The 27622-nt window shown below is 41.9% G+C and overlaps 1 protein-coding gene across 1 annotated transcript in view; it reads right to left on the minus strand.

The window, feature by feature from the left end:
• The window catches only part of TTLL4 (tubulin tyrosine ligase like 4), a 1780839-nt gene that overhangs the window by 357680 nt on the left and 1395537 nt on the right, over positions 1–27622 (minus strand). Inside the window, exon 19 of the mRNA XM_044073711.1 lies at positions 1455–1557. Coding sequence (XP_043929646.1) covers positions 1455–1557 — 103 coding nt within the window. The remainder of the gene's footprint in view (positions 1–1454; positions 1558–27622) is intronic.

Consider the following 27622-nt stretch of genomic DNA (forward strand, 5'->3'; position numbering starts at 1 on the left):
CAACTGCATCATCAGGAGCTTAACTGTGAGAGTCCAGTTTATCAAGGGAGACTGTATTTGTGCTGCTTTCTTCTGGACATCATGTCTGACAAGATTGTTTTGGTCTTTGGAGCAGTGTGAAGCCTTAGTCTGAAGAAGTCTCCGAGTGAGGAGATGAGAGCGCTCACTACTGGCTTTGGAATAAACTTGGTTTTATCTTCATATGGACACAGCATTTTATTTTTGTTTTGGATTTATTTGCTTGCTGCTAGCCGAGGAAAATCCCAATAGGAAAAGACCGAAAAACTCTCTAATTAAACGTGTTTGGGACTGGGAAAGGGAGAAAAACAACAAACGGCCTAGTGGTAGATGATAGCCAACCACAAAGAATAGCACAACAATGAACCAGAAAGGATCTACAGCACACTCCTAACACTAAACTCTACAATACACACAGGATTTTGTCTAGAAAAAAATGATTAGAAAGAAAATATTTCCACTTAGCCTTGAGCCTAGAGGAAGCACCCAATCTGTTTAGCAGCAAACGACATCTTGGTAGTCTTCCCTAAGCATGATGGGATAGGGTATAGCCTTGAGCTGATGGAAGCTCTCAAGCTTTAGTACAGGCAGAGTCAGAATCCATCCAGCAATAAATGAAGGTGAAATAGGACAACTTAACATGAAATAATTTTATGATGACAAATATGCTCAAAACACAAACATTAAAGACCTGACCTGAATATCATAACATAAAAACAGGGGGATTAAAATACACACCAAAAAATTTCAAAAGCCCAATGAAGGAGCCTGAAAGCATCACTTAATGATATGTGGCAAATGAGATTTTAAGAAAGGGGGGGGGGATCAGAACATTATAAGGGTGAAGAGGAGGAATTCTGAGCCTGGAAGAGTCTCAAACTGCAAAGCAACTACCTGGCCTATTGTTGAAATGAACAGGCTGGGATCACACAAGATGCAATTTTTCAAAATAAAACTGTAAACTTAAAACTCACTGGTAGAAATAAAATGGAGCTGGATTCCTTTCTGCTACACACTAGAAGGTAGAATCGAAAGGCAGGACAACTGTAGCCTACATCCAAATTTAATGTCAAAAGTAACACTGATTTAGAAAGGAGTCTTAACTGAAAAATGTGTTTAGCCAACATGCCAAGTTAAGGAAATAATTTATCTAGCAACCTCAACACTTATGGCCAGAGTGAAGATTATATATCCTTTACAAACAAAATCAAAATGTAAAAAAGGAGGTTGAACAAACCATAAGATGATTGCTATCTTGGATTCTCTACACTGCTTTTATACACAACTGAATTCGCAAGATATTTCCTAAACTCTTCCATGTAAAAGACAGTTTCACCAGTATTAACAGCAAGTACTCAGGCTGCAGGTTATGAAAGTGGAGCAGTGGGTACACACTGCTCGTTTCCATACACAACAGTTATATCTTCCAAATGTACCTGATCTGAAAACTTCTGGTTCAGAAAATAGGCTCTTTTCATCTTCTCATCTGATGAGAGTTCCAAGATGCGCCTGGGTTTTTCTTTGGCACTCGCACATAAACTGTTTGCAAAAGAAAAGTGGGTAAAACTTTTAGCAACCTACTTAACAACAAACAATCATTTAACAAATGCTTCAATGGCTCATGTAACAAAGAGACTCCTCTCAAGAAGGCAGTACAGTGGAAATGATACTAATGATACCCAATGCCTTTAAAATTACATATTTTCCACCTATTCTTTTATTTTTAATTTGCCTAGTTTCCTTTTATTTCAGCTCAGACATCTGTCTATGACTAAATTCCCCATGTTATGTATGATACCGTAAGAGCAATCCTTATGATGAACACCAGAAATTTCCAGATGAGCAGAAAGAAAAGAGCACTGCCAAGGTCACCCAAGAAAGTATGCTAAGTCCACCTAGAAAGAAAAACACAACAAAACTAGTGATGACTATAGTTACCATATGGTACATTAAGGAGCAGCAAACAGAGCAGTCTGTGAAGTTTAACTTCTGGAAGTCTACTGGGATACAGCTGGTGAAAAGTTATGTACTTAACACAACAATGGATCCATGTTGTCTGCTTCTGCCCTTCTTCAACAAATGGGCCATCAGATCCGTCTCAGATCTGACTTGTCCACTCTCAGACTTTGGCTCCAAGGCTCATGCTCTTCCCCTTACCCATAACTCCCTTCCCTGTGGTAAATTACCTTAAACTGCGTTTGCTCCTTCCCCTATAACAAAATAAATTGCACTTTCTCCAACAAAAACACTGCCAAGAAAGAACGTAAACCCCCTGAAACACACAATCTGACGAGTACATGTCCTGACTGTCGAGGACAGAGTCCCCAGCTACCATAAATCTTTGGAGGACTCGTGGAAGGATATTTCAGAGGATGGCTGGCCCAAAGAAGCTCTGGACCTAGACTACAAGTCCAGCTCATAATGAGATACAAAGGTATGGCCCAGCAGACCAAGCAGCTGCAGCACAAATATGAAGTGGTACTGGGGCCCTGGAGAAGACCGTCTGATTGAACTGACCAGATGAGAGACTGTCTGCATGCTCCTGAGACCCTGATTGGGTAGTTTAATGGGTGATGAAGGAGAGACCACTGTATGGCTACGGTCCACTGAAGAACTCTCATATGAAGGCGGGCTAAGGGCATCAGAGTGATTTTCGGGGGGGGGGGGGACAGGACGATGACGACACTCAAGTAGATGAGTCTAACCCAAAGGTTTCCAGAAACACAGATTCCTCTGGGTTAGGGCTTTTGGAAGACCAACTACCCTTTTGGCGAAGGGTTTCCATGATGTGACCTGCGATACCCTTCCCCTTCATCGAGATCGGTGAAGGATTCCAAAGGGGAATCCAAGTGTCTCCCTTTTACACTGGTGCTTCCAAGGGACCTCCTTAGCAGGTGTTCCGGGGAGGTACTGGAAGACTCCGGGGGTTCCAAATGGGAAGCAGACTGAAAATCCTTTAGGACAGGTTGCCCCGAAGAGGAAAGAGTAGATGTCTCAAAAACAAAAGCATCTGGAGGGGACTAGAGTCCAAAGCAGGTACAGTCGAGGCTCTTCTGGGTGCACAGAGAACTCTTGCCACCACCTCGAATGCCAATGGAGATCAGGACACCATAGGCACCCCTACTGGAGCCAATGATATTGACAGGGAAGCTATACGAACCCCAACAGCCCCCAAATCAGTGAGAGGAGTCGCAGCTGAACTGTCAAACACCGAAGCTCCGACAGGAAGAGACGGCTCCGAAAATTTTGAGCCATCAACCCCTTGGAACAGACAATGAAATTACGGCTCCAAGAGTTGCTCGGCTCTGAAACAGTCAGAGCTGGGCAAGACAGGGAGACTGTCGGCGTTAAGGTAACTGTTCGCTCTGATGTCTCGGCTCCAAGAAGGCTGAGACGTGATAATTCCAAAATCTGGGGTTGGATCAGAGGAGAAGAGATAGGGGTGAAGGCAGGAATATTGTTCACTGATCCAGGAGGGGACAGAGCAGGCAAGATCCCTAACTGAATCTGTGCATTAAAAATGTGACCATCATACTGTCCACCTCCTCTTCCAAAAGGCTTTTGTAGGACTTGGCAGAAGAAGCTACCGAAGCTGGCCTAGAAGAGGGCCCTGGCTGCTGCAGGAAAGGGGACTTTGGTTTAGATGTCACTGGCTCCTGGGAGAAACCTGCTTAGGAGAGGAGGCTTGTATGATGATAGGTGCCAAAGCTATCGACTCAGATAGTCTTAAAATTTTGTGGGAGGTTCCCCCAACTGGTGAGGTCTGCTGGGGGATCTCTTCCACTGTTTGCACTTCTTGGCAGGGGTTTGAGCACCTGAAGTGGAAGCGGTGGCTGTGGAAGGGGTGGCTGAAGAAGAGGAACTAGGGAGGAGTCTCTTTGAATTAAGTTTATTACGGTGATCGACGAGTGACCACTTATTAAAGCCAATACAAATCATACAGGCAGAATCCAGATGAGCCCCCCCCCCAAACACACTACACATTCAGAGTGCGCATCTGAAAGTGGGATTTTGGGTTCACAAATGCTGGACTTTTTACATCCAGAGGGTTTTGAGCCAGCCATGCTGGGGGGGGGGGGGGGAGCAATAGAGGCAACGAACACACACAACACACACCAAGCAGTTAGAAAATATATACGCACTAAAGAACTAGAAGCTAGCAAAAAAAAATTATTTTTTTACATATATATCTACAGATATAAAAAAACAGTAACTCTCTTTTGAAACTGCCCTAAAACCGAAAGAAAGGAAATAGGAAAGATAACCACTAACAAAATTAACAAATAAATTGCAAAAAAGTCACTCACTGACCAAAAGACAGCCCCAAGGAGCTCAGAGTATAAGAAGCCAATGCTTAGCGAAGCTTGGATAATGAAATCCAAGGGATTTGGAGGAGAGAAGTATCATGGGTAGGGGAGAAGCTCAGATGTTGCAGCCTTCAGCTTTGGTATGTGGCCAAGTTGGATCCGATGCTTGGATCCGAAACCCATAAGTTGAAGAACAAATGAAGGCAACATAATCATATCTAAAGTTATACATGTGCTCCAAGTAATACCAGAGGTGACCAAGTTTAGACGCACTGTATATCCAAGTTTCTGAAGGGCCTTCTCTGCTTTTCTTCCCTGTTGTCTGCATTTGCAAAAAAAACAAATAAGCTGAATGGTAGAGAGGAAAAATCTAAACCCCTCTTGGGAAGTATAGGTTCACCAAGAGGGATAATTAGCCTTTTCAAAAGATCAGATACACTTACCACACCATAAGAAAGTCTAAAGCTCAGATGCGATGGCTATGAGTAAAAAAGTCCTCTAAAAATGCCCACCACCAAGTTAGTAGACCTAAAATTGTAGCAGACAAGCAAACTAATCTACGGTTAACCCACCTTTACCTCCATGTATGTATATTTGTCAACTTGTTAGCTACCCAATTAACCATGCTAGAGAAATGCTGCAACAAAATAGCTAAATTTGCAAGTGATATTACTATAGAACCCATCATCACAAGATACTAAAACAGATTATTAACATGTTCACAGTCATTTTCCAACCTGAAAAAAGCCAAATATTAAAAATTATTATCCAACCTTGCTACCCATCATCTGGGGGCTCTTCACTTTACAGAGAAATTCATACTGCACCCAATTAATACTGCACTTGACTCACTGCATTCATCTCATGTCTCAAAAACTTGCATTTCCATTCACCACTCAATCAACCAGAAATCCTTCAAGATACTACTAAATAAACAGCTAAAGGTTTCAAGGCTTTGCTCATGCACCACACCTAGCTAATCCATCTACACTATGGTTATCTACTCATCTCATCCTGCTTTAAAATGGCAATATATGGCCACTGATTTCTATCTTATCCTGTACTACAGTGGCTACTTGCCTACTTATACTATACCATACTCTCCTCAACCTTACATTGTTATGAAATTTCACTTGACTACTGTTCTACTACTACTGTAAAATACTATGGATCCAAGCTTTGTTAGTCTACACACATTCTGATCTACTTTTGAATGATTTCTCATTTTACTTTGCAGCCTGTATTAAGATTATAATCTTGCATGCTGACTTCATATCTACCTTGTCAATGGTTTTGGATTTCTCACTGTTGGATGCTCAATTTTTTCCAAATTATTCTATGCTAAAACATCCACTACACAATGTATGCATGTAGCTTTCAGAGCTCTTATGGAGCTTTTCTCCCATAGCCTCCATTGAAAAGGATTTTCTACTCTCTTGGACTTTAACTTTATATTTACTTATTTATTGAAAGTGCAACAGGAGATACAAGTCCTTCAAGTGTGTGTGCATGCGCATGCATGGGGGTGGGGTGGTGGGGGTTGTGGAATGCAGCACTCCCTTAAGAACTTCTAGACTAGCTAATGTTGGACCTCAGTTCTGCTCTCCGCAGTGTGGTCATGTGTACAACCACCTGACAAAATACACACTAAGCATGGATACCTTAGACCAAGGGCACAGAAGTATACAAGACAGATCAGTGTAATCTGTTGGCTAAATAAACAGGACAGAACAAGCTATCTCTCTGCCCAAATCCCCTCAGATGTGTGGGCCTGTTGAGTAGTTTGCTGCATATCAGCCTCAATCACTTCAGAGACATCCACCACCATTGCCAAATCTAAAGCCATTTATACAACCTGATGTTCTTTAACTTCAGTTTTATCATAGTACTTATTTTCTAAGCACTCTTACACTAACTGAGAAGCAATGTAGAGAAAATTATACCATACCACAATACAAAACTATTAATAAATGTGAGATTCTGAGCACAAACCGGACGTAATAAGTGAGTTAAAGTTCACAACTGACACAGAAGCATAATTGTAAAATGGATTTCCAACCTGGGGCTTTCAAGATGGCTGCACACTGATCATCAGTTTAATTTTAATTCTCCTAGTGTGAAAAACGTGACAGATAAGGGCTAGTAATTCTGCCTGTTTTAGTAAAATTCAGTTACTGGCTAGTAAGTACACTGCCTGGATGCTAGCAACGAAACTTCGAGAACTGAAATAAAATCAGCTAGAAAAGGTGAACAGAAAACACTGATTGGGAAGAATCCACTCAGCAAAAACCTGTTCAAGCTTTAACTTTGGTATAAAAGATGACTTCCAATAATTTACAGGAAAAAATAAGTCAAATGTGCTCATAGCTGATTAAAATAAATGAAATACTGAAGGAGTATATGAACTCAAATAACAAAAGGCTTGGAATAAATGGAAGAATCTTTAAACAGCTACTCATATGAACTGACAAAACTACAAAAATCAGAGGCTGAAATGAACAAATGGCTGGCCGAGTATGAGACTGCTCAAGAGTAGCAGTTTCAAAATATGGTTGAGTTAGAAGACAGCATTGACAGGTAACCTGAGATTTTCTGCTGTAGCAGAGAAAATTAACAGATCACATTAATTTTATGAAAGCACAAATAAGTATCTGGACTGGTAATTCCACAGCATGATTTGTTAACTGAAAGGGCACATCATACGTGCATGCTTCACATCTGGCCGTGAGAAAACAGCCAAGACCTGTATTAGTAAAGATGCAATCCTACTAGCAGAAAAAGTTGATCCTGACAAAAGTGTGACAGAAAGGCAAACTATTAAAAATTGGAGACAGGAGAGTGTGGAAAATTATCATTCCCTGTTCTCCAGGCAGAAGAGAAGCAAATTTATCCCAGCAATCAGGGAATGTTGAGGCGCAGGTTTGAAATTCAAGCTGCTATATCTGTCTTCAGAATATTTTTCCTAGAGGATCAGTCATTTTTTGATGCAGAACAGGCTAATGATGTGATACAAAAATTTGTCTAACAAAAAGTGAGCCATCAAGCAGAAGGGGACTCTGCTTCTCATTTCTCTAATAATAAAGCTCATAGAAACTTTGCCAGTGAAACCTTTTTCCAATGCTCCAAAGGAAAATGCTTGAGAGAGACACAAACAAAAAAAGTACAGGAGTTAACTAGACGAATCCTGAGTATCTTGGACTTGAACGAAAGTCCAGAGTTGGGAGATGCAAATGAACAGGAAAATGAACAGCAATACTGAACTTAATGAATACATGCTAGACTATAAAGTATAAATCACATTTCTGAAATATGGCTTCAAAAGAAAGAGAGGCTGAGAAAGACTGGAGTTCTGTTGACTTTTTTAAAATTGTGGTGGGACTTACAGGCATGTGCCCCACTTCATGTCACTGATGTTTGGAAAGACGCTAAAAGAGGCTGTAATAAAGATAATTTTTGTTCTTAACAGTATTCGATCCACCAGGAAAAATATTCTGAAGACAGATACAACAGCTTGAATTTCAAACTTGCAATAAATTTTAGTGACTGATGTGTGTGTGATGGAGATACTAAAAAAAAACAAGTACTTTTTTCTTAGTTTTAAGAAACGTAAGCGTTATAATGTAAAAAGAGAAGAATGACTGGGCAAAAAGCATGTTTGAGTTAATGGGTTGTAAATCTTGGGCTGCTGAGTGGGGGATGGGGTGTAAAAGTACACGGAATATAATACATGTGTACAGTTTAAATGTTTTTTTTTTTTTTTTTTTTTTTTACTTTTGCACAGGTGAATGTATGGATTTACGCCCTTGGCTTAATCTAATGACATTTGTTTTATGTAAGCAAGTTTTTTTTTTTTACTTAATCGAGAGACTACAATGTTATGCAGTCTCTTCCAGTAGCAAATAAATCTTCGGCGTTATTTGAGAAGTACATTCTGATCTTATCTTTCCATGCAAACAAGCTGAAAAAGTGAAGCCAATGAATCAAGAGGTGTGGACATCACTTACTAATAGAAACATAAAATTAAAAGGCACAAGGGCAAGCAAGCTCAGTAAAAAAAACAGTTTGAAATTACTGGAAGTGAACAACAGATAGCAGCTTTTCTGATAACTAAATACTTACATTTACTAGAACAATGTATACTTGTGTTTTATTTAAAGATACCAGTGCACTTTTTCTTAAGGCTAAAAGTTAGTGCTTTTCTGAAACCATTTAACAGAGGAATAAAGGCAAGACACGAGCAGACTGCAATTGGGTGTAAGCAGGAGCACAGGCTGTACTATGCTCTTTAGCATGGATACCCTTAAATGATAGGTAAGCTTATGTCTGTGAGTACAGCAGTTGATTTGGGACAACTGTTCCCATCAGGTGGGTTAAACCATTATTTGAAGATGTACATAATTTTGTGCATTTGTTTTAATAGGTTACGGGTCTGTTCTGTGTGTGCATGTTTTTTGTTTGAAGGTTTTCATTGAAACAAATCCTTGTAAAATGTGATATGTTCAAATGGAGATCACAAGGAACAACTGTATAAAGGAAAGACCTGTCAAATATTAGCAGGTGCTTGTAATGCAAAAGCTGGAAACACATTTAAAAAGCTGTAATATATATATATATATATATATATATATATATATATATATATATATATATATACACACACACATATATATATATATATATATATATATATATATATAAAACAAGTAGGAATAATAACTTATAATGGTTACTCTAAACATATTTTGGAAAGTGAATGGCTTCATAGGTATAGAAAAAAGTAAGAGCACTTAGTTATATAAAGAAATGCAAAGTGCAAACAGCAATGCTACAGAAGACATCTGGAAATAACTGAGCATGTGAATTTGATGAAGAAAGGATTTCAGAATGGCCATCAGCAGAATATCAAGGACAAAGGAAAGGAGGAGTACTTATACCAACTGCTAAAGGGGCTCTAGTAGTCATAGAAAAGGAAAAAACATAGCAATGGTAGATTTGTGATAGTAACTACTGGTACGGGAGGAAGATTACACTGGCATGTTATTTACATCTCTCTAAAAGTGCTATTATGGAGCTTAAGAAATTTTTGGAAGAAATAATCCACTTTCAAGCAGGGAATATTACTTATAGGTGGGAACTTAAACTTGATTTGCAACAGTAAGGATGTATCTGGGATACCTAGAAGAGAAAATATAACAAAAAGGGGTAGATTTCTGAATACATTTATGAAAATATTTGGTATGGAAGAAATGAATTCAGTAGAAGGAACTCAGAATTTACATATTATTTCCCAAGGTACAATAACTGGGTTAAACTACACAGAAATTAAATTTCACAGGGACGTGCATTTAATTGAAAGCTTTGACACATCCAATAACTATTTCAGATTACGTGCCAACAGGAAAAACATGCAGGGTAATGAAATACAAGACAAGACACCCTCTTCCCCACTTACCTGTTAAAAGAAAGGCATTTAAAGAATGTGTAAAGGATATTATTCAAGAGCTGTTAGGGAAGATAGAAATTTATTTAGAAGTTATATCTAGTGAGTGGGATAAAATGAAAGTGGAGTTTAAAATAGGTTAGAAATAAAAAAAAAAGAGATACTGTTAAGAAGTAACAAGAATTATTTAGAGGGGCTGACAAAGATTAAAGTATTGCAGAATAAGGAGGATCTCACAGAACAAGATGCAATGCAACTGCAAAGTACTACAGAGAAAATAAGGGAGTATTTGAAAAAAATATCCATGAGTTTAGAAAGACTGCTGTTAAGTAGCTGTTTAACTCCAGAGCACAAAAACGTTTAGCACAACAACTTGGGCAACAAAGTACAATAACCAGAGATCCTGTAGTGGGTATTAGAGTGATTTCGGAAAGGTTATGAAAATTTGTATAAAACAGAGGAATATGGAAATAAACAAAAAGCACAATTGGAAATGGAAGGCTTGGGTATGCCAAGGTTAAAGGTAGATGAGGAAAAACAATTAACAGTTAAGATAGGAGGAGATGAGGTAAAAATGTTGACGTATAATCAATCTACAGGAAAGTCTCCAGGAAAAGATGGTATTCCTATGGAACTTTGGAAAGTGGGGGGGAGTGATACAGATCTGGAAGATTTTGTTTAACAGTATTTTAAAAGGAAGGGAAGTGTCAACATCTTTAAGAAATCTGTGGTGGCTGTAATAACTAAAGACAGTAAAGACCCATCAGACCCAGCTTTATATAGGCCCATTTCAATTATAAATCAAGATTATAAAATGTTTATGTCTACACTAGCTAAAAAAATGTCAGATGTGTCGCCAAAATTGATGATCTTGGATGAATGTGGCTTTGAAGAATGGAGGTAACCATTTGACAACATTAACAGAACAATGATGACCCAAAGGGAAGAAGAATGTAGAAAAATACCACTATTGTTTGCGGGTCTTGATGCAGAAAAATAATTCAACAAAGTAGCTGGGATTTTGAGTAGGGCAATGCAAGCATTTGCCTTTCCTGATACAATAAGAAGGTTGATTAGGAGTATGAGGGATTAGTAGCAAAAAGTTTAAGTGGGGAGGATTCCTCTCTGGCAGGGGTGTCTTCTTTTGTGTCATATTTAGTGCCATTAGCAAAGAAAATAAGGGACTCAGAAATCCAATTATATAATTGGTATGGTAACAATATTATTTTGTACCTGATGAAACTAGAAAAGGACATCTCAGTGCTGGAGAACATTCTGAGGCTGTTTCAAGCCTCTTGGGGATATAAAATTAATGAAGACAAAACAAAGGCTATAGCTATAAATGATGTAACCACAAATGAATCGGTTCAGCAATACCCATATTTATGAGCACATGACAAAATTAAGCATTTAGGAGTAGGGGTTAAAAAGGATTTTGTTACGGCAGCAAAGGATATGTGGGAAAAGACTAAACAAAAGATAATTCAGAAACTGGAAGCTTTTGCTTATAGATATGAATAGTAAGATACAAGCAGTGAAAATGTTTTTAGTAGCTTTACTTTTATATATAGGTCAGGCATATTTTTATCAAACCAGAGATGACATTGTGGACAGTAATAAAGATTTGACTGATTTTATCTGGCAGGGAAGAGGGCATGGGTTATATACTGGATAAGTTGACCCTTCCAATAGAAAAAAGTGGTTTAGGATTACCTGATTTGAAGGGATATTTTACAGCTACACAGTTAAGTCTAACATAACATAAGCAGGAATCTATAATTCAAAGTGGAAAGGGATGATGATGAAATGGGGAGGGGGTCGGGTCAAGAAATAAGGAGAGAGGGATTTTGGATGCAGATTCTTGAGGACAATAACACCAGCCATGCAAAATACTATGCTCAAAGTAGCAGGAAATATTCTAAAAACTAAGCCAACATTAGAATGGAGAAAGGATATTCTGCTAAGAGAGATGACTGTAATTAGGGGTACAGAGAATAGGCAAAAAGGGGCTGAAATTTACCGGAGAAAACTGGCAAAGGAACCAAGGTACAGGGAGCAAACAACTATAGAGGGAAAGGTAATAAAATGGGAAGAGGCCAAGTCAACATTTGGACTACAGGCTAGAGACTGCCTTCATTATCAGGGATTGATAAAGAGTATAGGAAAGAAACGGAGAGGGAAATCCTAAGTGAAAGATCTGCTCTGGTAGTTTTTTGTTGACTATAGAACAGAAGCTGTCATTAAAAAAATAACTAGTGCAGCATATAAAATACTGCATGTTAAGTATAGGAATCAATAAGAGGAGGTTCAAAAAATTAGGAAGAGGAGTTGGATAAGCAATTCACAAGGGAACAATTGGAAGGATATACATACGGCTCCCAAATATGCAACAAAGTCTAGAAGATTTAGGATTTTTGCTTGGAAGTGTTTGCATTGGTATTTGCATGCCCCAAGTAGACTCCAAAGAATTTTTCCTCAAGTAGATGGCAAATGTTGGAGATGTGATGGGGAAAAATGAGTTAACTGGGAACGCATGTTCTGGGAATAAAGTAAGTTGGCAGACTTTAAAAATTCCCTCTGTCAGAAATATTGGGTGAACAAATGGGTGCAACTAAAAAATGATCTTTTAAGCTGGGATACAGGATCCAGATTGCCTAGAAATAGTAAGGCTTTGTTAAGTTTAATTCTGGTGGCTAATTACTGGTCTAATTACTAGAAAAAGGAAATGAAAGTCTAAACCTGTTAAATTTGTAGTAAATATTGTAACAGGCAAAAGAACTGAAGTGGGATCTTTAGGAAAGGGTAGAAGGAAATTACATAGAAAAAAATGGAAATTGTAGGAACAATACAGGCAGAATAATGTTCTGGAGGAGGAGTGGGATTTAAGGGAAGGCAGGACTTTAATTTATGTAATGTTGGACAGATATGTGATGTATAATGCTTGTAACTGTGAACACGTTAACATGATTTCTTTCAAGTAAATGGGTATGTCTTAAGTGATTACTTGTAGTCCACTAAATTTAAAAACAAACATCTTGTTTCTTAGAAGCCAAGTGCTTATATTAACTATTGATCAAATCCCACCTCAAATAATGTAGCCGCATCAAGAAAGCAAGTCCAACAATCCATAAACATCCTAACACAGCAACATAAATAGAAGTGAACTTTCCACCAACAGAGCCACTCTTCACCCAGCACTCTGTGCCCATCTGACACCACCCAAGAACAACACACCTAGAACCTCCAAATGAATGGCCAGGGAACATCACAAAAGTCCAATGTCCTCAAAGAAATCCACAGGACAAAACCACTGGAATGCTGAGATGCTGAAAAACACTGATGTTCAACAAACACCAATCATGGACAAAAGTAATTCAAAATCCAAAGTCCAGAGGTTTTGCAAATATGAAATCCAAGTGTAGTCTTGTAAAATCCAGTAAAAGCGCAAAGTGCTCAAAGTCTGAACAAAAGATAGTGCAGGAGACCACTAAGGTCCTTGGGGCTTAAACCATAAACCCTTTCTTGTTCACCAGGGGATGAAAACTATGAGTTCTGGCATTTCTTCCATAAACTCTGACGAGTTGTAGGAACAGCAGAAAGGAACATGTAAACAGCAATTTTATGGAACAGAGAGCAAGCGGGAGGAATGCATTCTCCCACATGGCAATCAGGTCAGTCTACAAAGTGCTATGCCCATTAAAACCCAAGACCAGGTAAGGCTCAACCTGGAGCACTAAGGGCTGGAGTACTGATATACCACCTCATTTATGTCCACAAGTATGTGAACAGTAGAAAAAAACATGACCCTTGTTTACAAGCTCATTACCAGATGAGATCACTTCCTTGCACCTGGGTGGTCTCAAGGAAGGATATTTCTTAGAATGGCAGAACCAAACTGCATCCTGGACTGTACACCTAATTTACAGTGAAACACAAAAGTGCGAGTTGATGACCAAGTTGCTGCTGCACAAATATCATGGACAGGAACTCATCTAGCAAAGGCTGTAGATGTTGCCATTGCTCTTACAGAATGCAATTCGGACTGACTGTAGAGGTCTACATAGTGAATCATAGACAAAGTAAATGCAATTGGCTAACCATCTCGAAAGAGTAACTTTAAAAACAGACTGACCTAACTTCTTAGAGGGGGATAAGAAAACGTGGTCCAGTTTTCTGAAAGCCTTGGTACAATGAGGGTAAAAATCAGGTGTCCAGGCACATCTAATGTATGTAATATACGTTTCCATTTGTTTGAGAAATTGGGAAAGAAAACTAGCAAATCAATTTGTTGATTTAAATTTGATTCGGAAGTGACTTTTGGAAGAAAGGATGGGTTTGTCCTCAATGACACTATCTTTATGAAAGCTCAGGAAGGCAGCTTTACACAAAAGTGGTTGAAGTTCAGATAATTGTTTGGCAGAGGTGACAGCAACCAAAAGTACTGTCGTCCAGGACAGAACTTCATATCTGTGGAATGCTGCAGGTTCAAAGGATTGCTGAGTTAAGGACTGTAGCAAATGGTAATGTCTCAGAGAGGGACTGGATCACACACACACAGGAGGCCTCAATAATAATAATAATAATAATAATAATAATAATAATAATAACAATAATGACAGTAATGCCGCGGTGGTACGGCGGTAGCGTTGTTACCTCACAGAAAGAGGTTCTCTCGTTCGATTCTCGGCGTGGCTTGGGAGGGCCTTCTGTGTGGAGTCTGCATGTCCTCTCCCTGTGGTTGGGTAGCGTTTGAAAGACATGTGCGCGTAAATGGGTGTGCCTTGTTGAAGGTTGGGCGTCGAGCTGGCACCTCGGTGTTTCGTAAAAATCTACTGCCAATCATTAGCGGACCGGAGTTCCGCTGTGGCGACCCCTTACCAGGAAAAAGCTGAAAGAAACAACAATAATGATAAAAAAAGGCCTTAGAGTCTGAGAGAAGCAATGGAAGCATTGTTGAATCCAACATGAAAGTTTGAGATGGCTGATAACTGTACATATCAATTAGCTAGATGCTGACATGAAAAGTTCTGAAAGTAATTTGAGGATTTTCATTAGACGCTCAGACAGAAAAGTGTTTCCATCTGCTCTTGTAAGTCTTTTTAGAAGAATTCCTCTTGAGAGGATAAAATTAGTACCGTTAGGGAAGAAAGCTTGCCATCTCTGTAAATTGTTAAAATTGGAGAAACCATGCAGTCAGTTTTAGGGTTTTAAGGTACAGTACAGGCATCCCAGAAGGGTGTGTGAAGAGATCCAGGTGGGTGAACTAAGTGAGGCCACAGAAAGGGGACCCATACCGGTCAAGGCCAGAAGGGGGCGATGAGGATTACTTTGGTCTTGTGCTCCATTGCTTTCGGGATGAACGTAAAAATAAGAGGAATGGAGGAAGGTGTAAAAGCAGACCTGGGGGGCCAAGGAAGGGCTTCTGCATCTCTCGGTGATTAATCCTGTGGAGGTATAAGAGTAAAGTAACTTCTGCATTTGTTTAGGTATAAAGCAAAAAGGTCACAGCAAGGTTGGCCCCAGCAGCTGTAAATCTCTGTTGCCACTGCTTTGTTGAGAGACCACTCATGACACAGTAATATAGTTCTGCTCAGCTTGTCCACTAGGGTGTTGGATGCCCCAGGTATATGCATTGCTACTAGAAAAAGGTTCAAAGACATTGCCCACTGCCAGATTCTCATGGCTTCTTGGCAAAGACTATATGATCTGATTCCACCCTGTTTGATGTACCATACTACTGACATTGTCTGAAGGTATGGAAATCACATCCTAGGGCAAATGGTCTTGAAGTGCCTGCAACGTAAGGAGGATCACTCTTAACTCTAAGACACTGCTGTGAAGGTTGGCCTCTTGGATGGTTGGTTCTCACTTCGAAATGCCCTCCTACCCAAGAAGGGAGGCGTCCATGGTCACTGTGGCTTTGGGTACCACAGGAGAGAAGTGCTTGCCCAGAGTGATTAAGTCAGATGTGATACACCATTCGATATGGTTCCTGCATACCTGCGTGAGCCGAATTTTGTGGTGAAGGGGATGAAATCTCTTAACACTGTACTGTTAATGTCCACTGTAGAACTCTCATTGGGTATCTGGCCACTGGGACCATCAATATGGAGAAAGCCATTAGTCCTAAAAGTCTTAATATCCATTGAGCCTGGCAATGTGGATGATTTATTACTTCAACAGCCACTGATTTGATTGAGTTGATCGGCAATGAGGGTAGCTTTACTATTTGACGAGGACTGTCTGGCAGCTTATGAATTCTGTGCATGGAGTAGGCTGCAGTTTGTTCTTTATGTTGATGGAAACACCCTGGGTGGATGATCCTTCTAGCAGGAATGACTGGTGTGTTGGAAGTAGATCCTGGAGGTAGCAGTTAAAAACCAATCATCCAGATGTGGGAATACTTGGATCCCCTGAAGGCTAAAAAAGGCGGCCACTGTTGCTATTGCCTTGGTGAACACCCAGGGGGCAGTGGTGAGACTGAAAGGCAGTGTTCTGAATTGGAAGTCATCGGCTCCCACCCAGAACTGGATCTCAGCGATCGCCCTTGAATCTTTATGTGATTAGTAGGGATCTTGGAGATCTATAGAGCACATCCAATTGTCCTTCCTCAGAAGAGGTAGAATGGACTGAACTGTGACTATCCGGAATGGTCTGTTTTACAAATTGATTTAATTCACTGAGATCCAAAATTGTTCTCAGGTCCCATCTTTTTTTGTAACTAAATTTAGCCTTGAGTAGATTCCAGATTCTAACTGGTCTTGGGGGAACCGGTGGATGACACTTTTGAGCAGGAACTTCTGCTGCTGCAGATTCCAATTGATAGGTGGAATTTTAGCAATCTTTAGAAGCTCCAAGAATAAAATGAAAAAGGGAAATATATGACCTCTGGAAATAACCCTTAGCACCCATGAATCTTGAGTTATGCATTGCCAGGCTAGTGGGTGTAAGGAGAAGCCTCCAGAGTGCAGCAGCCGGGCAAACATTCAGGGACACTGGAAACCTTGATTTTGCAGACTGCCTCTGCGGCGAAGCCCTGTGAAATTACCTCTACCTTCTGGGAGGTCTGTCCCCAGAACAGTCCTGGTAAAAGCCTTGAAATTATTTGAACCTCATCTTTCTACTCCCTCCGATTCCTGCAGAAGGGTTGAAAAATGGATTCCAATGGCAGACATGGTCTTAATGTCCTTTTCACTTCTGGCAAGTGTCTCCTTGACTTTCAGTCTAAACAAATTGGAAACGTCATAAGGGGCATCGATGAAGGACGTTCTAAAGCTTTCAGTAAAGTCATATAGCCATATCCAAGTATGAAGATGGATTGTAATACCAGTACTGGCTGCACAAACTGCACCATCTACTGCATTGGAAAGCAGTCTCATGGATTACATTCCTATTTAGCTTAAAGGGTTGACAACTGGGACTCCACAGTTTTTTGATGTCCTCTAGTAAGTTACCCGCCAGAGAACTTGAAAGTTCCTTAATCAAATCCCTCTGGAAATGTGCCAAATAAGCCATATAATTCAGAACATGAATACAGAAAGTGGCTGAAGTGCATATTCATTTTCCCTATCTAGCCAAAGCCCTAGACCCCCTGTTAGGGGGATGAACAGATGAACTTTCTTTGGAAAGTTCCTTTTTTTTGGCTGCCGCTACCACTATGGCATCAACATGGGGACCCTTAGCCCAGAATTTTCTATCCTTAGGAGCAGCTAAAATTCTATTTTCTATCCTTAGGAGCAGCTAAAATTCTATCTGGCATTTTAGGGATGGGTTGTGCCACATCAGGCTCTTTCCAAACATTTCGAGTAAGGACGCTGACTAATGGGTTGGGAGGAGGGACCAAGTAGGACATTGTCGGGCCGGACCTGGAGGTTTTGAGAAACACTGACTCATTGGAAGAAGGGGCTTTGGTGGGTGATCTCCCATGCTGTTTCATTAATTCTAGGATGTGTCCAAAGGACTTCAGAGTGGGACTTGAAGAACCTCCTCTCTCATCTAAGTTAGTGTCTTCTGTAACAAAGTCAGGAGAGGAGTCAATATGCTTCCTCTTGCAAGTCCTTTGGCAAGGAATGTGCCTTGGGATCCATAAAAGAGACATTTCAGAAACAGATGAGTGACTTGAGGGTTGAACAGTCTCAAAGCCTAATGGATCCATCTGTTCCTGTCTATCAGAATGAGAGAAGCAGGGTACAGTCTTTAAAGGAAGTCTGGATGGTTCCAAACTCTGGGAGCGTACCAGACATCTTGGTTCAGTCAAAGCCATTTCCAGAGCCTTGAAGGCTGAGCAAGCATTTGGAGCTAAAGAGCCAGCCAAACTGGAAATGTTAGAAGCCCTCTCGAATTCAATGGCTGAAGGCCCGGAGGAGGACCTTGGAATTGAGCTGTCAAGTGCTGAGGCCCAGAGTGGCAGTGACTGCTCTGAAGGTCGAGTCGCCCACTTAATCACCAAAGCCCTAGATCCAAGACCCTGCTGGACCTGAAAGCATCAGAGTTGAGCAAGTGAGGGAAGAAATTGAAGCTTAAGTTTTGAAAGCCGTTAACTCAGACGCTGGTACTGCGTGAAGACTGGATCCAAAATATACAGCCTCCGGGAATGTGGACAGGGTAGGAAGCTGAGAAGACTGAAAAGCCAGGGAGCAAGGAACTGATCCCAGATCCTTCCTCGAGGATGGAGCCGGGAGAACTCCCATCTGAATCTGTGTGCTCAGAAATGTCATCATCCAGTTGATATCAAACTCCATGAGACTTCTACTAGAATGGCCAGGTCTGGAAGAAGTAATTACATGGCAAGAATATGAACACTGGTGTGGCCTCATCATTGTACATCCACAAAACTTTGACCTCTAGGCTCTCCAAGGACCCTAGAGATGAGGGGGAACTAGGACTCAGACTGCCTGCACATGTAAAGTTCATGCAAGGGTAAACATACTACTGCCAAACAGGAAAATAGGAATGGAAGTAGGACTGCAATGCAGCAAAAAGGTGGCATTAAAGGTGAGAAGCTAGCAATGGGGCTGGTGTGATCTTAAGACCTAACTCGATTGGCATGACCTTGCACACTTAAGCTCCCAATATATATCAAATGGCAAGGGGGATGGATGACAAAGGGCTCAATGCAATTATTTTGATGCAGTGCAACATAAGAACATTGGGAAGCACACCCACCAAGATGGGAGCTGCCTCGGCCTGCTCCATGATCCCTGGCTGTGGCAAATTCCACCAGGTACTTCTGAGAGGATGGGATGTGGTGTGCTATAAGGTGTTCAGTTCAATCTGACGTCATCCTCATGAAAGGGATCAGAGTATGCAGGAAGGTACTCCGTGGTGGCAGGGGAACAAGCTGGAAGCTTCATGGGCTGAACCAGTAGGCAAGCTGCACCATCACTTGCATCCGCCACATTTTTTCTTATGAACAGCCCTATCTAGTTTTGCAGTTTGCACAGTGGCTTGTTTTATGCTAGCTGACAAAACGTAGCAGCAAAAATGACATCTGGTCTACATTGCTTGGCAACCCAAAAAATGTGTCCTATTTTAAACCAAAGCCCATTTCAGCTGCGGTAATGGGGAGATCCTACTACATTGTCCATGGTGGTTCCATGATGACAGCATGAAAATGTATGCAGCTGTCTTGGTGTACCAATAACATTTCCATCTACAGTAGCCAAGTTCAATTCCATATAAAAGTGAGTATGTTCTTCATGGTCAACCTGAAGAGTAGCTTTCAGGCAGAGAATCAAAGATTTGTAAGCCACCCATATAAAGATGAACATGGCAACAAAGCACTTCATTTTATGCTACTGTAACTGCTAGGTTTACGGTCAATACTTCAGTTTTCATAACTGTCTCACACATCTCAACTCAAAGTTTTGATTCTCACATAGGGTAATTGGCTTGGCTGCAAATGGCCCACAAGGGCAGTTAGCCTAGTACTAATCTATGAATCTATGAAAAAGGGGACACAGTCACATGTCACAACAGACTTTACACCTTGTATGTAAATATACAGGTCAGGCATATTTTTATCAACCAGAGAAGAAGTTGTGGACAATAAGTAATATAGTTGAAGGAATTTATCTGTGAAGGGAAGAAGGCAAGAATGAAGTGGGATAAGATGATCCTTCCAATAGAACAAGGTGGCTCAGGATTACTTGATTTGAAGGGATATTTTAGAGCTACACAGACAGGGCTCTATATATAACACAAGCAGAAGTTTATAATTCAAACTGAAAATGAATGACATTGAATTGGAAGAAAGTTCAAGAAACGAGGAGACAGCAGGATCTTGGATGCAGACGCTTGACAATAACAACCATACAGAATATTTTACTCAAAGTTGCAAAAAGTATTCCAAGAACTAAGCCAACACAAAAATGGAAAAAGGAGATTTTTGCCAATAGGGATGACTGCATGTCGAGGTAAAGAAAGCAGCCAAGAGGGGGCTGGCATTTACTTGATAAAACTGGTAAAGGAAACAAGTTATTGGGAGCAACTAACTAGAGAGAGAAAGGTAAGTGTGTGTCATCAGGCCAGTTAGAAGTTTGGACTGCAGGTAAGAGACTGCCTTCCCTACCAGAAATTGGTATCAAGAGTATAGGCAAAGAGAAAACAGATAGGGGAGTCCCAAGTGAAAGATATAGCTATTTGACTTTAGAACAGAATTTGCTGTTAAAGGGATAATGAGTAGGGCAAATGAAGCAGTACATGATGCCTATAAGAATCAATAAAAAAAGGTTAAAAAAGATTAGGAAGAAAGACAGGAAAAGCAATTTACAAGAGAACAATGGGATGGCATATGTATGACTCCCAAGTTATACTCAGGTAGACAAGAAGTGTTGGATGTGTGATGGGGAAGTAAGATATAACCAGGAACATGTTTTTTTTGGAGTGTAAATGAGTTAGCAAATGTTAAAAATGCCATGCAGAATACACTGTCAGAAATATTGGGGAAGCAAATGGCAGTAACTAAGAAAACTATTTTTGTGCTGAGATACAGGATCTGAATTGCCTAGACACAGTAAGGCCTTATTAAGTTTAATTCTGTTGGCTGCGATAAAAGTAGTTACTTGACAAAAAAGAAGTTATGTACTCACCATAACGTTCCATCTGAATAGTTGTACTTCATTTGTCTTCAACCTGTGGCAATTCGGATCTGGATTGGATCCCAGATGGCCGCTTCACTAGCATCTCATCTGAGCTCCAAGCTCCTCCCCTTAAAAATAATGCCCCTCTATCTCCTTCCTTCCATCAGATCGAGTCTGCTGTACAAGAAAACATAAGCCCGACCCAATTAGACATTACCACTAAAGGGTCTTCACATAACCTGAGGCCAAGCATGAGCAGGAGAGCCACAATACTGCCCTATCCTACATACCAGGATAGGACAATAATGATGTCAGGGGAAAAGATGGGGGGACAGTTGAAGACAAATAAAGTACAACTACTCAGATGGACCGTTATGGCGAGTACATAACTTCTTTATGTAGTTTACTTCATTTGGTCTTCAACCTGTGGGTCAGAGTCCCCAACTACCAACACTAGGTGGCCCTCACGGAAGGATAATTCCAGAGCACCACAGAGCCAAAGGATGCCCTACTCCTGGATACAATGTCCAATTTGTAATGAGATATGGAAGTGCGAGATGAGGACCAAGTAGCTGCAGCACAATCATCATCCAGTTATACCCTAGATCAAAAGGTCGCTGATGTTGCCATAGATCTAGTTGAATGGGCTTTTACCCGACCCGGAGAGGAGATACCTCTATCAGAATATGCTCAAATGATACATTGTGAAATCCAGCGAGCAATGGTAACTTTGGAAATTGATTTGCCTAGAAAAGGTTTGGAGTAGGATACAGACAACTGGTCATATTTATGAAAATATTTTGTTCTGTGGAAATAAAGCCTCAGTTGCCTGTGCACATCCAATAAATGTAACTTGAATTCACCCCTATTTTGAAAACTTGGAAAGAAGACAGGCAAATTGATAGTTTGATTGATATTTGCTTCTGATGCCACTTTAGGGAGAAAGGAAGGATTATTGTGCAGGGAAACCATGTCTTTATGAAAAACCATATATGGGACTTTGATGGACAATGCTTGAAGTTCCGACACCCTCCTTGCCGAAGTAATAGCCTTACTTCCAAGAAAGAAACTGTAAATCTAATGATGCTGCGGGCTCAAAGGGTAAGGTAGCAAGGAGGTGTAGGATCTTTCACTGGGGGCTGTAAAAGAAAGGTACCTTTAAGGAAGGCTTTACAAAGTCTAGAGGAAGCTAGAGAAGCCACATCTTCCCCACATGGAAATTAGAGATGGCAGCCAGTTGGACTAACAGTGGAAGAGCTAGCACCTTGGTGAAAGCTACCAGCTAGAAATTCTAGAACAGCCAGGACCTTAGCCGTAAAAGGATCTAACTCCCGTTGAAAGGTCCATAAAGAAAAACATTTCCACTTGCTATGATACACTTTCCTGGTGGAAGATTTGTGAACCTCCACCAGTATGGTCTTAAACTGAGATGATAAACCGGGAGTCCTATTCATTACTGGAACTGGAGCAGTTTCAGGCTGTCCAGGTCTGGGTGAGGAATCACCAAGGGATGACAAATGAGATCTGGAACCGGATCCAAGATCCACGGTCGAACTATCAGGTGAGACCAAAGAGAGGGGAACCAAACTTGGCGAGGCCAAAATGGTGCAATGAGGACTACTGAGCTCCCCAACCTGCGAGCTTTCTGAAACAACTTCGGGGAGACAAGTAACTGGGGGTAACCATAAAGAAGCCAGAAGGCCAAGCATGACCTAGTGGATCTCTGGGGGCTTCCCCCGAGGAGAGTTCAGAGCAAAGAACTCACTGCATTTTGCATTGGAAGGAGATGTAAAGAGACTGCAGCAAGGATGACTCCACTTGAAGACGATCTGTTTCGTTACTGAAGGATTCAGAGACCACTTGTAAGGCATCAGAATAGTCCTGCTGAGCCTATCAGCCAGAATATTGGACCTTCCCGGAATATGCATTGCCACTAGAAAGCGGCCAGTGGAACTTGCCCATGTCCACACTCCGATGGCTTTGTGACAAAGGGGGTAAGATCTGGTTCCACCCTGCTTGCTTATATGCCAGACTACGGACATGTTGTCTGACTGAACAGCAATCATCCCCAGAGGAAGATGGGCATGAAGGGCTTACAATGCTAGAACTGCCCTCATCTCCAGGACACTGATATGCAAATTGGTCTAGGAGGGGGACCATGTGCCTTGGACCATTCTTCCCGAGCAATGCACCCCCCCTCACCCTAGCTGGGAAGCATTTGTGGTCACTGTGGTGGTGGGAAAGGCTGGGAGAAATGGATGTCCCTTGACAAGATCCGGGGAGAGAACCTACCAGAGAAGAGAGTCTCTGCATGCCAGGGATATACTAATTGGGTGGGACAGAGGTAGGCCCAGAAGAGACCACTGAACTGCTAGCGTCCATTGAAGAACTCGCATGTGAAGCCGTGCAAAGGGTAGAAGACCAATTGCGGATGCCATGGAACCCAGAGCCCACAGCACTGACTCTGCTGATGGAAGGAAAGTCTGTAGGATGCACGATATATGGAGTCTTAGATTGTGGACCCTCTTTGGGGTGAGGTAAACCATCATTTGAACTGTATCCAGCCGGTATCCGATAAAGTCTAGACTCTGACCTGAAGTTAGTGAAGATTTGCTGAGGCTGATGGTAATGCCCAGACTGTTTGCTAATATTAGGAAGTAGTCCCTGGTTTGGCAAAGTAGACGCTTGGTAGGGGCAGCAAGGAGCCAATCGTCCAGGTAACCTGAAACCTCTGAAATCTCTGGTGAGCCACTACCACTGCCCATTACTTTGGTGAACACCCTGTGGGCTGAGGTGAAACCAAAGGGTAGGGCCCTGAACTGACCGTGATTGTTCCCTAGTCGTAAGCAAGAAACTTGTAAGTGTGCCTGTTCATTTTGATGTGATAGTATGCATCCTGGAGGACGATCGAGCACATCCAATCCTCTACCTGTAGATAGGACATAATAGACTGAAGGGTGACCATCTGGAGTTTCGCCTTGGCTACAGAAAGGTTCAAGGTGGAAAGATCCAGAATTGGTCTTGGGTCCCCCATTTTCTTAGGCACCAAAAAGAACCTGGAATAGATACCAGATACAGATTGGTCTGGGGGGACGGGCTGGATGACTCACTTTCTTAGCAGCTTTTCTATTTCTCATGCTGCTACCTCTCTCTGCGCGAGTGGAACGTCTGGGAGGTGTTTTGGTGGGGGAGGTGGATCCAAAAACGGGATGGTATAGCCTCTGGATATGATTTGTAACACCCAACAGTCTGTTGTTATGGACTCCCACTCCGTTGAGTGTAATGAAAGATAGCCCCCGACTGCCTCCAGAGATGAACAGTTGGGCAGCCCCTCAGGGCTGTTGTGCGGGTCTGTCTGAGAAAGGTTCTTGAGATCTGATGTTCTCCGGACCTCATCTGCCTCTGGGCCTACGTCTATCGTATCCCCCTCTGCCTCTGGGGGAAGATGAGTCCTGAGTGTCCTGAGAGAATTGAGACTTCCAGAACCACATCTAATTTGCCTCTTGCTGACTCCTCGAAAAGGATCTTTGAGGGGTGGAGATGCGGATACCAACAGCAGACAGTGTCTTCCCGTCCTCCTCACTCTGGACTAGGGTCTCACGCACAGACTTCCCAAACATGGAAGAACCATCATAGTGGGCATTGGCAAAGGGCACCCTGAAGAGTTCCGAAAACTGACATAGCTGAAGCCAGGCATGCTGCCTCATAGCTACGCTGGACCCGGCAGCCCCAGGGTCTCCATCCGTGCCATGGGAGAGGAGACGTATTTGCGACTGCTTTCAGACTGGCCAGGTATGCAGAAAATGTTTTCTTGCTCTCCGCCAATGTTGACTCTAGGGGCGACTCAGCGACTTCCTTGACCAGGCCTCACTAACTGGATGACATGCACCGTACAATTCAACGCCCTTATGGAAAAGCTTGCTGAAGCATATACTCTCTTCCCCAAATGATCCATAGTCCTCAACTCCCGGTCAGGAGGATGGACAGTAGAGCTCGCCTGCACAAGCTATTTCTTGGTGGTGGCTGTCACCACCATAGAGTCTACTGGGGACCCCTTACTCCAGCTAGTCCTGTCTAGTGGGGGGCTGAGTACCTTGTCTGGCCTTCTTGGGATGGGTTCCACAGTGTCTAGCTCCTTCCATGCCCTGGTGGTGATTAGGTCCACAAGTGGATCTGCGGGGGGGAGATACCCCCAGGTGGTAGATGGGCCTGTGCCAAATGCCTCTAGGAAGACTGACTCATCTGGGGTTGTTTTTTGGGTGGACCACCCTCCTCTTTGGTGCAGGAGTTCCATGATGTTTCCAAAGGAGGCATCCTCGAGGGGGTGATATGGGTGAACCTTCCCTTTCCTCCAAGTCAGTGTCATTTGTGAGCGACTCTGGAGATGAGTCCAGGTGCCTCCTTTTGCACATTCCTTTGTGAGCTACCTCCTTAGCGAGACTCTCTGGGGAGGACCTACAAACTTCCTGCTGTTCCCAAGTGGGAGCCTCCTGAGGCAAAACAAGCACAGGCTGTCCCTGAGACGACAGAAGAGATGGAGCTGTACCCAGAATCGAGGCAGTCGGGGAAGAATCCGAAGAAGAAATGGTCAGGTGTCTCGAAACTGCATGTAGAACGTAAAGAAGCCGATGGCCTGGAGTGCCGGTGAGGAGAGGCTCTGGACAGTGCTCTGTACACCTCTGGCTCCAGAGAGAATCTGGGTGAACGGAGCCAGGGGGTACTAGGCCTAGAAGAGGTCTTTGTTTTGGGAGGAGGACCTGTTGGAGCAGAGCGGTCCGGGGATCGCTTCCTTGGTCTGTCCTTTCTAGATTTCTCCCTGTCCACAGGCCTCATGGTGGGAGGTTGAGTCCCAGAAACCTGGGAAGGGGACGAAGCAGTAGCGGCCACCGATGTGACTGGGCTAGAAGTAACAGGGACGGCCATCCCTGATGAGGGATGAAGCCCTTTCATAATCAGCTTAGCCCTTCTGTCCTTGAGGGCCCTAGGATTAAAGCCTGGGCAAACAGCGCAGGCTGTGAGTAGATGGGCCGCGCCAAAACACACTATGCACAGAGTGCGGCCATCAGCTGGGGAGAAGTTATGGCCACACTCAGTGCACTTCTGAAAAACAGGCTTGTGGGTTTCAGCCATGCTTGGGAAGTAAGGCCCACACACACTAACAAGAAGGGGTGGGGGGGGGGGTGAAGACGGAACTACCACACAAACTTTTTTTTTTTTTTTTAAAAACAATCAATGACTAAAGCGTGAGGTAGGGGAGGTTGAAAAAGAAAGTAGGGGAATCCTACACTAAACACCTGTAGAGAAACACTGTCACTTACCCAACGATAAGCCTGGAGCTTAACGACCACATGCATAGCTTTTCAGCGATAAACAAGATCAGAGGGAAGGAAGGAGACAGAGGAGCATTGTGGGTGAGGGGAGGAGATTGGAGCTCGGATCAGATACTAGTGATGCGGCCGTCTCTGATCCGAATACCCACAGGTTATAGACCAAATGAAGTAAACTACTTCAGATTGGAAATCACAATCTACACCAAGTATATCTGAAGAATTGATTATTATAAAAGAGATAAAACAACTGGAAGAAGGATTAAAATGGAATGGACAAACTACACAAATAAATGGAATTTGTGGGAACAATACATTCAAAAATAATAGGAGGAGAAGTAAGGTTTAATGGAAGACAGGAATTGAGCAATTTATGTGATGTTGGACTAAATGACAATTGTAAAGAAAACAAACATATGCAATGTATAATGCATATAAATGGGGAAATGTTAATATGTTTTTTTTCTGTTAATACATTGGTGCCCATATCTGAAGTATAATTTAATAAAGATTTAAAAAAGCTTCAAGTTCCTTAATCGTGTCTGCTTCTCAGGTCACCAGACATTCCTTAAAATGCTCTTATGATTCTGAAGATACTGTTTCCAGAACTGATGCCACTGGTTCAGTTATAAGACATTTTGCTTGATTATTCTCAAATCTACCAGATATTGATGCTGAGATTTTAATTTCTCTCCTAGAGAAATATTTATTTGGGCCCTCTGCTGCTGAAGTCCTTTAAAAAACTGATGATTGAGGGAAATTGATTCAAGTAGTCATTTTCATTTTTAACCCTTTTTAAAGTTCAGTGAATATTTTCCTTTCTTTACAAGGTCCTTTTACAGCAAACAGCATACACAGTCTCACCAAAGTTCTAACAAGCAATATTTCAAACAGGAGTGGCATGGAGGCTCAAAGGATAGAGAGAGACTAGAAATAAGGACAGTCCAATAAGTTGGAATGACTATTTGTTTCTTCTGTCCCCTCCCTCTTCCAACCCTGGCAGTCTTTCATCTCACTTCCTCAGTCTATGCCTCAGTCTTCCACAGTGGCATCAGATTATCTTATGTCAGTTGGGCTTTGAAATTTATCCAACAGAGGTACAGATGGCAATGAGAATCCCTTACCACTTATCAGGGGATTCTTCTTCATCCTGCAAACCAGATGCTTCTGTTTATAGCAAATGTTGTCTCAGGGGGTGATAGAACCTGTGCTTTCAGCTCAGGATTGTTATACATTTTTATTGATGGACTTTAGATGTTCAAACCATGTTCTTCTTTCGGCTGCTCCTGTTAGGAGTCGCCACAGCAGATCAACTGCTTCCATTTCTTCCTGTCCTCTGCATCTTGCTCTGTCACACCAACCACCTGCATGTCCTCTTTCACCACATCCATAAACCTTATCTGAGGCCTTCCTCCTTTCATATTACCTGGCAGCTTCATCCTTAGCATC

The sequence above is a fragment of the Protopterus annectens genome, chromosome 6.part0 (assembly GCF_019279795.1).
Source record: "Protopterus annectens isolate FY-2018-M chromosome 6.part0, PAN1.0, whole genome shotgun sequence".
Lineage (NCBI taxonomy): Eukaryota > Metazoa > Chordata > Ceratodontiformes > Protopteridae > Protopterus > Protopterus annectens.